Here is a 15,512-nt window from a genome sequence, read left to right as displayed (position 1 = left end):
TTTACCTATTATTTGTTTAAAAAGTGGATTTTTGAATATTAGTCAATCACACATTGTGCTTTTTTATCTTAATTCTTATGATGAAAACCCAAGAGTTATTTGATATGGGTTTTCTTATGATAAAAACCCAGGAGCAATAATGCGGCGATGGCGAGAAGGGGAGGGAATAAGTTAGAGAAATGGGGTAAAATGAGTTAACTACAACCATAGTTCCTGAAGCCTCTAAGATTTTTAAAATTGAAAAATTTTAGAGTTTAGTGACCAAAATAGAAGAGAAGAAAATAGTTGAGTGATGAATGGTTTAATTTACTCAATAAGAATTAACGAAACTATTAGTCAATGATGGAAAACGTTGGTCAAATGGCCCATTGGGTTCTTTTTTCGAGTTGTAGGGCCACATTGATAAAAAAAAATGATAGGGGCCACATTGGTTTTTTTGAAAGTTCAGGGGCCTTTGATTCATTTAAGCCTTACTTTTTTAAAAATTGTATTTGCAATTATGTTTTAGTTTCATTTTGGTCACCCATCATTAAAAAATTAACAGAATTGCTAATGTGATATTTAAAAGAAACAATAATAGTGTGGCATTAACTTATGGTGATACGTCAACATCACCATTAATTTTTTTAATAGTAGGTGACTAGATTGAAACCAAAACGTGACATATGGTATGATTTTGGAACACAAAATAGTTGAGTGACCATAACCGGACACAAGAGATAGTTGAGGTATTGAGCATGTAGTTTACCCTGATTTTTTTTTTGGTAATATGGATTTTAATAGTTCTCAAATATAAGAGCTATAGCGACACAGACGAGATACAAGTGGAACTTTTAGTTAAAAAGAGATCCCGGTTTGCCTCTCTTTCATCGTCTAGACTTTAAAGGGGGGAAAAAAGAGAGTAAAAGGAGCTAAAGAGAGAAGCTGAAAGCCTTTACCAAAGAAGAGAAGGAAGGATTGTATTTGGGCCAGAGAAGATGACAGAAAGCTCTTCAAGAAACAAATGGGTCTTACTTTTGACGCTTACCTTTGCTCATTTCTCGTCAATTTCACTGGCTCAAGATGGTATTTGCTCTTTATCTCTTTCTCCATTCTCAATCTGCTCTTACATTTTTTTTCCTGGGTTTCATATTTTGCTGCAACTTAGTTGAGTTATGCTGCATGGGTTTTTGTCATGTTCCTTATCTGTTCACAACACAAAGAGCTCTGATTACAAGTTAAATTGGTTATAATAAGTTGATTCTATTTAAAAGGCCTAGTTCTTCAATTCTTGGCCATTCTCTGCAAATTCCTACATGAATCTCCTGTAAAGATTCTAATCTCTTCTTCTTCCCTTTCCTGCAAATTCTAATCACCTTCATTTACCGTTTGTTGTATAATTTCAGTAAATACTAAAGCTTCAATGGAGTCTGTGTAGGTATTTGTACAATTCTAAGTTGGTTTGAATTTTAATTATAAGTTTAAAGGTGGGCCTTAAGTGTCTCCCAAGGACCTTAATCTTTTGCTTCTTTTTTCTTGTCCGTCTTAATTCAAAGTGTGTAAATTTTAAAACAACAGTTAGTGACTGGTAATAATTTCAAATATGATTTAAATAGAAAAATTGCACCCAAATTATTAGATGAATTCTTTTCCCTAGTCATTGTCGCGTACATGACGAATCACCCACGAGGGGTTCTATCATTTTGCACAGGCCGAAAGTTACGGTATTAACCAATAGGGTAAACTACATATTTAGTACCTTAACTGTCGCTTTAGTTCAATTTTGATCAACAAACTATCTTTTGTTTTAAAGTATACTTAACGTTGAGTTTTGATTTTATTTTGATCATTCACTGTTAAAAAATTAATTGTGATATTGATGTGTTATCATAAAATAATATCACATCATCATCAAAAAAAAATTAAAATGTCACATCAATGGTTCTATTAATTTTTAACGGTGAGTAATTAAAATAAAATCAAAATGTAACGTTAGGTTATGATTTAAGAAAAAATAATTGATTGATCAAAACGGAATAAAAATAATAATTGAAGTACTAAATGCATACTTTACTCTAACCAATAATATAGATTCTCTCTTTACCTATTAGTTTTGGTATAATCAATACCTCTAACTAATTTGAAATTACATAGTTCTACTATAAGAAGAGGGCTATTTATTTGAAGTGAGAAAAGTCGGTAAACTAATGAATGACGATGTCAAAAAGTGAACTTGTTGAGGTTAAATGATTTTGACAAATGGGTGCTTAAGGTGAGCGAAATGACCAAAAAGGGTTAAATTACCCCAAAATATCTATTCTTTCTCTCCCTAATATAACAAACGACAAGGGTTCTTTCGACAAATCCTTTTCCACTTTTGTACAGAATCCCAAATTTCCAGCTAAGTTCTGTCTTACGGTCATGATGCGAACCAAACCCTTCTGCTTAGGGGATAGTGTAAGAAAGTGAGATGGGCTGAACCGGCGGGGTAGGGCTCACACTGTCAAGTGAAACTGGTAGCTGGTTCATGTTGGGCTGGGACCAATCTCACATCAATCTCTTCATTTTTTTTGTCCATGTTTGAAATGAAAGCTTCTTCCTTTTTGTCTGCATGCAGTGTTCGGCGTATCGTTTTCTCTAGGAAGTTTCTTTCCTTATCAGGGTATGAACTATTCTTTCAGTGTGAGGCTAGTAAATAAGATAAGGTTATCCCAAGACTTGTTTTTTTCACCCGAGCTAATAATAGCTTTTTGGTTGCAAGTGTCAGGCATGAATTCCATCACTGTAATTTCAGCCACACGTTAGAGTTAGAAACAGGGTAAAGGTAACATATGGGATGTTAGTTTGTTGATTCTTCCTAATGATCATTACATTATTTATATGATTAAATTTGTCATTAATTATTAAACAATTGATGATCGTCTGAATTGGACGTTAACCTATTGATTAAGATATGATAAATTCTGATTTTAGAATCTTTTGAGTTGTATTATGTGGATTGGTTCTGCGCTCATATTATACCTTCGAGTCAGTATTTAAAACATTATATCATCGAGTCAATGCTTGAAAGCAATGACGGTATTAGTATATATCATTAAAATATAATTTTATCATATTCTAATTAGCATATTAATATTCAACTCATATATACATTAATTTTTTAACAAAAAAAAAGTTTAAAACATATGAATAGATGAATGATTATTTTATAATTTTTATTAATAAAAAAACTTAACAAATAATGTTCTACATTTAAAAATTATAAAATAATTTTTAATAACCGAAAATATAATAAAGAAGGGATTTAATAAAGCACCTATTTATATACTTAATCTGAAAAGCAATACACGAAAAAATATGGGTTAGTAATAATTTATTATTTTCGTTTGGTAGGAAACTGCAAAAATATTTGTCTGCTAGTTTGATGGGCCAACAGAGAGATTTACTGACCATCAGCAAAATTTTATCGACAGTGAAACATTTCTGCTATTGTACTTATTTTCTCAAATCTTTATGTCGTCATCCTATCCGCACATGTACTGATAATCATACTTGTCTTTGGTGGTAATTAATGGGGTGTATGTAATCAAATACCATGGACAATAATTTTTACCAAATGTTGAACAGAAAAAATTACATTGCATTTATTGTATAGGTCTGGTGGCAAATGGTGATTTCGAGACACGTCCATTGAACGGCTTCCCGAGTGAGGCAGTAACGGATGGGCCCGTCGAGATCCCTAGCTGGAGATCAATCGGCACGGTGGAGCTGGTGGCGTCTGGGGAAAGTGTGGGTGGAGGGATGGTGCTCATTGTTCCCCGAGGCACACATGCCGTTAGATTAGGGAACGACGCGGAGATCAGCCAGGAACTGACGGTGGAGAAAGGATCATCCTATGCTGTTACTTTCAGTGCGGCACGCACTTGCGCGCAGATGGAGTCATTGAACGTGTCGGTGCCTCCAGCATCGCAGACGGTCGATCTCCAAACACTGTACAACGTCCAAGGCTGGGACCCTTACTCGATTTCTTTTGCGGCGGCGGAGGAAAAAGTGCGGTTGAATTTTAAAAACCCGGGGATGGAAGATGACCCGGAATGTGGACCTATCATTGATGATATTGCCATCAAGAAACTACAAGTTCCCGATAAACCAAAAGGTAAATTGTTTCTTATTTGTTCTTCTTCCCTTCGGCTCCCATTAAACGTCTTGCTTATAGCAATATAGGTTAGAATTAAAAACTAACTGATACTTAAGAATCCATGATTTATCATGTCAAATAATTGAAAATAAACTATTAGATACGAAAGCAAACTTGAATTGAAAGTTTGAAATCTTTGATTCTTTCTTGTTTATGATCTTATAAGAAAAGAAATTTTCTCCTATAGTAAAAACTTTTCATACAGAGAGAGTAATATAAGTTTACATATTTTTCGGAGACTACTACTTTTTTTATATAAAATATGTCAGTTTAAGTATTTATAATTTTATTCCGCAATTATAAATACAATTTATGATATAAACATTTTGATTACACGATACTTTAATACCTATGACATATATAACATAATTAATCATTTAATTTTGTGTCATATTTTATAATAATATTATAAATTATACATAATCTAATAGTATATGCATATGATCTCAGACAATGCAGTAGATAACGGTGGCTTTGAGTTCGGCCCTTGGATGTTCCAAAATGTATCTCTTGGAGTCCTACTCCCAACCAACCTCGACGAAGAAACGTCCCCAGTACCAGGATGGATGGTCGAATCTACCAGGGCGGTTCGATACATCGACTCCAACCATTATGCCGTACCGGAGGGCAAACGTGCCGTGGAGTTGGTCTCGGGCAAGGAAGGCATCATTTCTCAAATGGTGAAAACGAAACCAGAAAAGCAATACAGCTTGAGCTTTTCTTTGGGCCATGCTAGGGACAAGTGCAAGGAACCACTCGCTGTTATGACCTTTGCAGGAGATCAGGCACGGAGTTTTCATTACACGCCCGAATCAAACTCCACCTTCCAGGTCGCTATTGTTAACTTCACTGCCAGGGCTGAGAGTACACGAATCGCGTTCTACAGTGTTTATTACAATACAAGAACCGATGACATGAGCTCCCTGTGTGGTCCGGTTGTGGATGATGTTCGAGTCTGGTTTTCAGGGTGCAGTAGAAACCAAGTGGTTCGAGTATGGCTTGGGATTGGATTTATCTTTTGGGCTTACTTTCTGGTTTTGGGTTAGAATTGGGTAAAGTTACGTGTTCTTTTCATATATATTTGCTTGCAAGGGATGAAATATGTAATATGTCGTGTTTTCTATTGTATTGTCGTGGCTTCTTTATGAGTTTTGCTTCGAGAAGTGAGATTATTTTCAAATTTGCTTTTCTATTACAACCAAGTTAGCCTAAGATGGAAACCCTATTATGATCATTGTTATTATTATTATTATTATTATCCCCTCATCTCATCAGTAAAGACCGCAGCATTTATTAAGATATTTGGATACGTTTTGACAGGAAAACCTTGCAGCCATCTCTATGACTCATTGTGGAAGTGTAGATGATTTCATCGCAGCCGTCAGTTCGATCCCTCTTGAAATCCAGCAACGTCAAGAACATGGCGATGAAAAGAACCAGATGGTTCAGTGCGTATCTTTGTCCCACACACTGGTGTGCACCCTGCACCTGCACCTGCGCCGGCCCCGAAAGCCAGGTAGTTCCTTCTGAATCCCACCTCCACCTGCCTTTCGTCGGAGAATCGCTCCGGTTCGAAACCGTCGGCCTCCGTGAACCCTTGGAACGACGACTCGTAAACCGATGGGAACACGATTGTTCCTTTTGGAATTGTGTATGATTCGGTTAGCATGAAATCCTCCTTACAATGTGAAGCACTAATGTCGCCGGCGCACGGTATCTGACCACCCCACGTGCCACCGCTTTTGTATACTTCATTTCCCTTAGTTGCTCGGCGGTGGTTAAATCATCCGATTCCGGCCACCAAATCCTCGAAACTTCGTCCCTGACTTTCTGGAGAACATCGGGATGAGAGTCGAGGAGTATCACCGCCCATAGGAGCGACAACGTCGAGGCATCTTGGGCGGCGAACAGGAAATCAAATAGGCAACTCCCGATTTCTTCATATGTTGAGTGCGGCGGCGTTGTTCTGGACTCGACGTTGGCCCGAACCAATCCCTGCATCCAAAAATCGATTAAACAACAAGGCTCGTCACCTTCAAGCATCCTCGTTTTACTTTGAGAAACGCAATCAATAAGCATTTTGACCATCCGCTGACAGCACAGCTTCGCTTTTGGAAACGCGAAACCAGGCAGATCATACGGGATCGTCGATAATCCCGCGTTGAAATCATTATAATCGACCCTGAATCTCTCGCGAGCTTCACTCGATAAATACCTGCCAACGAACACCGTTTGAGAAGTTTCGAGGTTCAAGTCACGAACAAAACGCCGGAGAGGAATTCCCTCCGCCGGGAGACGCTCCCAGGATTCTAAATGTCTAAGAATGATGAGCTGCTGAAACTCGATGTAGGTTGACAGTGCTCTGGGAGTGAAATTAGTAGCGATATGAGAGTGGAGATCTTTGTGATCTTGTCCAGTCAATTAAATTATGTTATGTTCGCCAAAGATTTTTTTACCGAAGGGATGCCCGGTGTGTATGAAAGTATCGGATCGGACGTTGGCGAAGATAAGGTGAGAAAGCTCTGTATCTTTGACAAAAACGGTGAATTGACCGAGAATGTAATTAACAGAAAATCCAACAGCAGAAGAAAACTGAGCTTGAACTTACCATAACTTGGTGGGATTTGTGATTAATGAGATCGCGTTTCCTACAAATGGAAAGATTATGTATGGAGCAGGAGCATTTCGCTTTCTTTTTAAATATAAGATTTGTTCCCATAAAGGATACAAAGTAAGAGGGTGACAAAATATGGAACTAAGGGGGGAGTTTAGTTAAGATAATCTTGGATTACCAGAGAGAATTCAATGTCATTCCTCCGTTTGGATTGCAAATATTCTCAAATCCCGGTAATAAGTTATTCCCAACAGTGGTATTTTGGGAGTATATTACCGGGAATTTATTCCCTCCATTCCCTTAGGTATTGTTACATTCTCAGCGTTTTGGATTAAATTGTCCTTAAATTTTTTTCTTTCAAAAATATCATTCTTCTGTCATTGAATAAAAAAATTCTACAAAGGTTAAAGTGCAAATTTATCTTTAAACTATTTTAGATTTACAAAAAAATCTATAATTATAATTTTATATGAAGTTCAAGGGTTAAAATAAAATTTTACTATTTCATTAAACCTATATATCTTTTCAATTTTGTTATATATATATATATATTATGAATTTAAAATTTTTAAAGAAAATATATAAATTAATTATAATAGAATTCAACTTGTTAAAAAAATAAATATATAATAAGGACAATTTGATAAAATATACATTTAAATAATCTTTTATTCATTTAACCAAACACTGTAATCTTACATTTCTGCTAAACGAACCAAACACAAAAATGCAACATTCCCAGTAAACTTATTCTCGTCGTTAATTTTATTCCTCTGATAATCTTACATTCCGTGAACCAAACTAAATGTGACACAATAAATAAAATGGGATTCATCATTTTTCTTATCATTTTTTCCAAATGGAGGAGACAATGAAAAGATTGGTGTTGAGAGGTAATTGAAAAGGTGTTTACATAAGAGGCGAGAGAGGTGATGTCAAATCAATATTTTAATTAAGTTAAGTACATAAATGGTCCTTGTCATAAGATATTATTTTATTGAGTACTTTAATTATTAAAAGTTATAAAATAGTCATTCAATTATAGGCAATGGTTTGTCAAATCTCTCGACTATTGAGAGTTATTTTGTTGAGTTCCTAAACTAATAAAAGTTACAGAATGATCACTCAATTATTATATATTCTAAACTCATTATTTTTATTAAAAAGTTGACGGTTTTTGAACTGAAGGTTAATTTGTTGACAGATATATGATAACATTTTATCCCATAATCATTTGAATTACATAGTTGTTTAAGATTTTAGGATTATATTTTATCATATCTCAATCATCATGTTAACATCCAGCTCAGACGATCATCAATTTTTTAACAAAAAAAGACGAGTTTGAAACACGTGAATAGTTAAGTGACCCTTTTGTAACTTTTAATAGTTGGTGGACTCAACAAAAAGAAGTGTTATGTACTCAAGGGACCATTTTATAACTTTTAATAGTTATGGGACTTAATAAAATAGTGTCCTATGGTTAGAATATCATTTGTGTACCCTTTAATTAAAAGAATATCCATGTCATCTTCTTGGAAATTATAAAATACATGTCGTTAGTGTAAATTTATAAAAGACAAAAACCGGTTACAACTGAAAATCTTATCAATAACATAATTTTTTAGTTTGGACAAAGTAACATTTTAGCTTGGACAAAATAACATTTTAGCTTGTCACTAAAAATATTACATTATTCATAATATTTTCGGTTATGAGACCTAAACCCTTCATAAACTTTTCGGTTGCAACTGAAAAAAATTATAAATTTGTATAAATTTTTATGTTGAACATGCTAATATTTTAAGTTGAAAATCGCCTTAAATTAACTTTATATTAGGATGTCACACAAGATAACTACTTGTCATCTTATATTTTTAGTTTAAATTTTCAACTTTTGTTATGGAAAATAATTTTTAATTGAAATTATATTTTTATCTTCAATTATTTAATTTTTATATTTTAAAAGGATATACATACATATATAATTATATATTAATTTATTTTATATGAACAATATATTTAAACGATATATTTATTTTAACAATTGGGACTACTCGAAGAGTTCATTCATTTGCTTAATATATTTTTAAATGACACGTGTTACTTAACAATTTTTTTTAATTTTTAATGGTAGGACCTAAAAGTATAACAAGAAAAATATTAGGCACCTATTTTTATCGAAAAAAATTTTAGATAGAAAAATTTAATTTGAGGTATAATTTAGGCACCTAAAATTGTATTAAACCTAAATAATTTTATGCTTTCCATATTATATGTATAAAAATATATTTATATAATATTAAAATAAAGAAATTTATTTTAAATATAAATAATTAAATCAAAATTATGCATATAAATGAACCCTTCAAGTAATCTCAATTGTTGGACATTTTATTTGTCTCTAGATTCAAGTAGCTTTTGGGATTTAGATTTTGACCTTTTAAAAGAAACTATAGATATAAATATATTGATTTTTTTTAGAAAATGACAACTGGATTTCGTTAATAAAAATAGTGGAATGAATCAAAACTACAATATATCTAAAGAGAAAATTAAAGAGAACAGTCACAAAAAAACCCATACATAAAACAAAAATAGTAAACCCAAATATATGAAAAAAATGAAATTTTCCATTGAGAATGACGTCTAACATCAAAGAACTCAGTAACCTTCATAAAAAATTTTGTCTCTATCGAACAATATGCTTTACAAGTGATAAAGAAGTGGTGAGTGAATCAAACAATTTGACATACTGGTTTGGCTATACAATTATGATTATATCGACATGCAACCCTCTACCAAAGAGGGGATCTGACAATGTGTGACCATTGACACCAATCTGAAAACAAATGTTGTGAGGATCATTGTGGAAGCACCAACAAAATCGCAAAGGTGTGCGGAAAACTTATCAAAATCTATGTGAAACGTGTCACAAAAGTAGAGAAAAGCATGTCACAAAAGTAAAGAAAAGTGTGTCACAAGGACAAAAACTCTTACTTAGAATTTGATAAATTTAAGAAAAAAATAAAAGAAAAACAAATGAAATAGTATAAAAATAAAAAATAATAATAATCACCAACGAATGACAACCAATTTTAAGATTGATGTCTCTACCGACTAAACAAAAATCAAAAAAATATTTTTAATCATTTGATAATTAACGCTCAATCACCTTAATGTAGTTATTGGTACTTGAACATGTGTCTTCTTAAGGACAATGACGATTCTTTTAATCACTGAGACAAGTTGATTGAAGTCTCTACCGACTAAACAAAAATCAAAAGAATATTTTAAATCATTTGATAATTAACGCTCAATCACCTTAATGTAGTTATTGGTACTTGAACATGTGTCTTCTTAAGGACAATAACGATTCTTTTAATCACTGAGACAAGTTGATTGATGTCTCTACCGACTAAACAAAAATCAAAAGAATATTTTTAATCATTTGATAATTAACGCTCAATCACCTTAATGTAGTTATTGATACTTGAACATGTGTCGTCTTAAGGACAATAATGATTTTTTATACTATGAAGATCAAATTAAAAGAAAATTTAAATCACATGGACCAAATACAGTTTTAGATGTTTGTACGCAAGAGAATCGTTTTTTAAAGTTAGATTAAAAATGAAGTTAAAGTTTTAAAATTATCAATAAAAATAAAATTAAAAATTAAAGGTGATATTCTTTTTTTTTGAAAGAAGAAACTAATTTTATTCAAAATAAGAAATATCTCAAATTATAAATTAAACATATAATTAGAAAAGTTTCCCATAATTATTGAAACAAAACTATCAATTTAAGATCACATAAGGATCATACAAGGAAAGATTAAATCTAACGAAGAAACTCGAACAAAGATATATGCAACAATCCTGATCGCATCGGCAAACGAACCACAAAAGGGGATCAAACTATTGAAAGACTACTGAGAAACTGTAAATCAGACTCGAGCGATGTGAAAAGCTATTCACGAATACAAAGTGGGTATCCAAATCCAATCTGAGGGTCTAAACCAGGAAAGATCACAAGATATCAGATAAGCGTCATCTTGATTAGTCGTGAAGATGTCAAATAATCTCTTAGAAAAAAGATAAATGAAAATACAACCAAAGAACCGAAAAACATGTCAAAAAGTATAAGAAAACGTGTCATAAATACAGATGAAAACGTGTAACACAATCAGACTTATTGAGAATAAAAAAAAACAAAAGAAAATAAATATACGATATAAAAAAGAAAAAAACAATAAAGAATATCGGCGGTCGGCAACCGACATTAAAATTGATGTCATCGCCGATCAACAAAGACGAAAAAATGAACGACACACCAATGCGATAAACCTAAAATTTTCAAAGAAAACTATTTTTTATATTTTAGTAATATTTTACACCAATGAGAACTTTTAAAAAGGTCAATTCTTTTTAAGAGGTGAAAATAGTGACAAAGCGCATTAGATTCTTTATCAATGAATAATTCCTTAAATGTTACGTAGAATATAAAAATAACCTCAATCGCATAATTGAATATAAAATTAGATGACCCTATTATCATATGTAATAAATGGGATGAGGGGAAGTAAGGTAGTAGGTTGTCCCCAACGTCAGATTGAGAGTAGCTTTCGTGAAGACCTCCGATAGTCAGAATTATGAATTGCTCACCGTGTGACTCGATCTCACGACCACAAGATTAAGAGCCTTGCGCTCTACCAACTGAGCCAGACGGGCAATTCTTATAAAATTATTATCTTTCAAAGTTTTTAAATTATACTTATGGTTCAAACATCAAACTTTAATTCATTAAATTAAACTCACCATTTCACTTCAAATAGATAATATTACAAAAATCAGCTTTAGTCTTTATATTTTTATTTATTTTTAATCTAATCCTAATTAAAAATAAAATAAAATTATCATCAACTGTCAACGAATTTATCAAAATCATTCACCGTTATCAAAGACTTTATCACATATGTAACATGATCTTTATTTTATTAAATATGACCCCTTTATTTTTATTTTTAACACCATTATTTCAACGATTTAACATAAATAAATGAAAAAAATAACGTTTATTTAATATGCTCAGTCTATTTCATACTTATTAAATTGAACAACCAGAGCGATACCATTTATTTAAGCTAAATTAGAGAAATATTAATATTAAAATAAAGAATTGAAGATGTTTGATAATAGTAGTTTATCCCTAATTATTTACACTATGTATTTAATTATGATAAATTTTCAAAATTTACACTAATATATATTTTTTAATTAAGCTAAGGTGATTGCAAAGTAATATATGTTCTAAATACTCTTAATCATATGACAATGAATGCTCAATCACCCTGCTGCAGTCGCTGGTGCTCGAACCTATGACATCTGGGAACAATAACGATTCATTTAACCACCGAGGTAAGTTGGTTGTGTAAACATATTACAATAACCAAATTAATGTTAATAATATGAGAGAATAAACTGTAAATATTTATTTATATAAAATATTTAAAATTTATTTTTTAATAATTTATTAGTAGTCATAATTGTTATTATTATTATTATTATTATTATATTCAAAATATAAAATTAATTATTATTATTTTAACTAATATTATGTTATTATTATTATATTTTGGTTTTTAAAATAAAAAAGATGTTTAATGTTATTATTAATAATATATTTGTATTATTATATTAAAAATATAAAATTTATTATTATTATTATTATTATTCTGGCGACTAAAGTTAAAAAATAGCTTTAATGTATTGTTATTCCCACATTAGTAAATTATAATTATTTTAAAAATTTATAATTTTATTACTAGTATTGTATGATATTATTAATAATAATATTATAATGTTATCAATATAAATTATTATTATTATATTACTATTAGTAATATTATTAGTGTAATTTATTATTGTTATTGATGAGTACCATTTGATCTCGTCGACCGTTAACGATTTACTCTTTTTTAAATTAGATAAAATTGCCGCTTGAAGAAATAAGGACTGTTGGTTGATATTTTTCTAAGAGAGATAAATGTATAAAGAGAAAGATGAGAGTAAGAAGAAAAAGGGAATAAATAAAAAAACTCTTCTCAATCAAAATCTAGAAATATCTATAGTAATTTCGAAAGGTATATCAGATCTAAAATAATTATAATTGCTCGTTTAGAAAAAAACTACATGTGGAGCAGAAGCATTACGGTCTCTTCTTAAATATGAGAATTGTTCCAAGGAAAGGATCGCGAAAAGGGTGATAAAATGGATTCATCCTTTTCTCCCAAAGGGAAGCAGAGAATAAAATAATTGAGGTTGAGAGGGAACTAAAAATGTGTCTAAACAAGATGTAGGAGAAGTGATAAGTTTTAATCAAATAGGAGATCCACGTTATTTTCAATGTTTACTTTAATTAATTTAATCAATTAGGGTAGTTTATAATTAATCACTTTTAAGTATTTAAACTATACTTTAAATTGACTTGTAGTGTCTAAATAATTTTTTTTGTTAAAAATAGCTGTCTAAATTTTCTAACGTTACACTTTTAATACTATACTTTAAATTGACTTGTAGTGTCTAAATAATTTTTTTGTTAAAAATAGCTGTCTAAATTTTCTAACGTTACACTTTTAGTTGTCTAGATTGTAACAACCGATAAATTTAGTCGTTATCCGTCATGTGTTAGCCATATAAAATTTTAAAAATATTTACTTTTTATAAAAACTTAAAAGTATTATTTTTTTTTATAAAAAACTTAATTTTTTGAAATTATTAAAAAAATCAAAATCTCGAGAAAATAAAACTCCAATTTCAATCTCTTTACCATCACTGGCCGCCAAGATTGAACCGCCATGATTCAAGCAACGACTGCATAAAAAATGGGTGATTCCAACGATCGGAGATAAAGTGGACGATGGGACTTCTAACTTTTTCTGGCAAACGATGATTGACATTGGTGAAAGATGATGGTCGAGGTTTGGTCGCAGGAAGATGAAGAACTTGGATTGACGGTGGTGCACGCGATGGATGGCTGGTGAAGAGTGGTCGAGAGATGGCGGCAAGGGAGGACGCCACGACGCAGGTATATGTTTTTTATCTTTCTTTTTTAATAATATTTTTATTATTAAAAAATTAAAAATATAACTGTAGGCATCTAAAAGTGCAACAGAGAAAACATTATACACATATTCTTAACAAAAAATTCTTTAGACACTAAAAGTCAATTTAGAATATAATTTAATCACTTAAAAGTATATTAAGTCTTAATTCAATTATCAAACTATAATTTTCGGAAAAAAGTTATCAAACTATAAAATTATAAAAATATTTAAGAAAAGTATATATAAATTTTGATGAAATATGTAATGTGAAATATAAATTTTAATATTTTACCTATATAATTTTAATTTGATTTAATTTAATGTTTACAAATAATTTTCTGCTTTACGTGTTATATGTATAAAATATATTTATTTAATATTAAAAAATAAATATATTTATTTTTAGAATATATATAATTGAATTAAAATCATAAATATATAATTAAATTAAAATTATACAAATTAATATATTAAATTTAAGTTCATATACTAAATTATATATTTTTCTAAAATTTATATGATTTTAATATTTTTGAATAGTATAAGGTGATTATAAGGTAATATTTGTTCAGTATTTCTTAGCCATCGACAACACACACATCCTACAGATATATCTATTCAAATTCAAAAATTCTAAAAGAATAATATTCTTGTCGAGACGTTCCTTTTAAAATCTGGACGATTAAAAAATCAAAATTTTGTAAAAACGTTCGCCTCGAATAATCTGGGACTTGTGTTTATAAAAAAACAAAATCGATTTGTGGAGCCACCACCAATCTTTAATTAGGGTGTGATTGGACACCCAAAAACATATTTGTCATTTTAATAAAATATTACTTTTAATTAAAGCGATAATTTTATGGTTTGCATTATAAAAAATCTAAGTTCAGGAGTCGATTATGCATGAGGAAAGATTAGCACCCCATTATTTCGAATCCAATTACTTTTAATCCCATTATTGATTTGAATCCAAGTAATGCTTATGAGGATATCATACACATTAATTCAAATTAAAACCTAAACCTATGTACATGCATCACATAAATATAATAATATATATAATACTTAATAGTAAACCGATACATACAAATATGTAATAAAAATTAATTCACACTTTACCTTAGTATATCATGTAAATAAAATAATACTTAAAAAACATAAATATATATTTTATTATATACATGTATTTTATGTAAATTTAAAAATATATTATACATATATAAATTGGAAATATAAGGATTATATATATATAAACATGTTATACGAAAATCATACAAATAAACATAATATAATAAATTTATGAAATACTATACAAATCAAATGTACAATCTTATGATTAATTAAATAAAAATAAACATAAACTTTAAAGGTAAAATAAAGCGTAAATAACATAACATACAAATTCTAGGAAATGGAAATAAACCATAAATATTTAGAACTAAAATAAAAGTATTTAAAATAGCACACCAAAAATTAAAAGAAGCAGAAGCGTAAATAATAAGCTAATGTGACCAAAATGAAATATGGAAGAAATAAAGGAACAATATACGAAAATGTAAAAACCTCAATAGAGGACTAAAATAAATTAATTCAAAGATTAGAGTATTGCAAAC

General features: G+C 30.4%; 1 protein-coding gene and 1 pseudogene across 1 annotated transcript; one reads left to right on the top strand and one right to left on the bottom strand.

Moving 5' to 3' along the window:
- The first annotated feature begins 860 nt into the window (after positions 1-860).
- Positions 861-5,322, top strand: LOC120201809. Its single transcript, XM_039202341.1, has 3 exons — positions 861-1,065; positions 3,635-4,135; positions 4,628-5,322. The coding sequence occupies exons 1-3, from the start codon at positions 978-980 to the stop codon at positions 5,221-5,223; spliced, it is 1,185 nt and encodes a 394-aa protein (XP_039058272.1). The 5' UTR covers positions 861-977; the 3' UTR covers positions 5,224-5,322.
- A 148-nt stretch (positions 5,323-5,470) lies between these two features.
- LOC120201925 lies at positions 5,471-6,989 on the bottom strand (annotated as a pseudogene).
- Between the last annotated feature and the right edge of the window lie 8,523 nt (positions 6,990-15,512).

The sequence above is a fragment of the Hibiscus syriacus genome, unplaced genomic scaffold (assembly GCF_006381635.1).
Source record: "Hibiscus syriacus cultivar Baekdansim isolate YM2019G1 unplaced genomic scaffold, ASM638163v2 tig00008013_pilon, whole genome shotgun sequence".
Lineage (NCBI taxonomy): Eukaryota > Viridiplantae > Streptophyta > Magnoliopsida > Malvales > Malvaceae > Hibiscus > Hibiscus syriacus.
This window is presented reverse-complemented; position numbering and strand designations above follow the sequence as displayed.

Bases quoted from the DNA above. Each gene is read 5' to 3' on its own strand.
- LOC120201809 (XM_039202341.1), top strand. From the start codon at position 978: ATGACAGAAAGCTCTTCAAGAAACAAATGGGTCTTACTTTTGACGCTT. The intron at 1,066-3,634 runs GTATTTGCTCTT...TTTATTGTATAG, and splicing joins AATTTCACTGGCTCAAGATG to GTCTGGTGGCAAATGGTGAT. The intron at 4,136-4,627 runs GTAAATTGTTTC...ATATGATCTCAG, and splicing joins AGTTCCCGATAAACCAAAAG to ACAATGCAGTAGATAACGGT.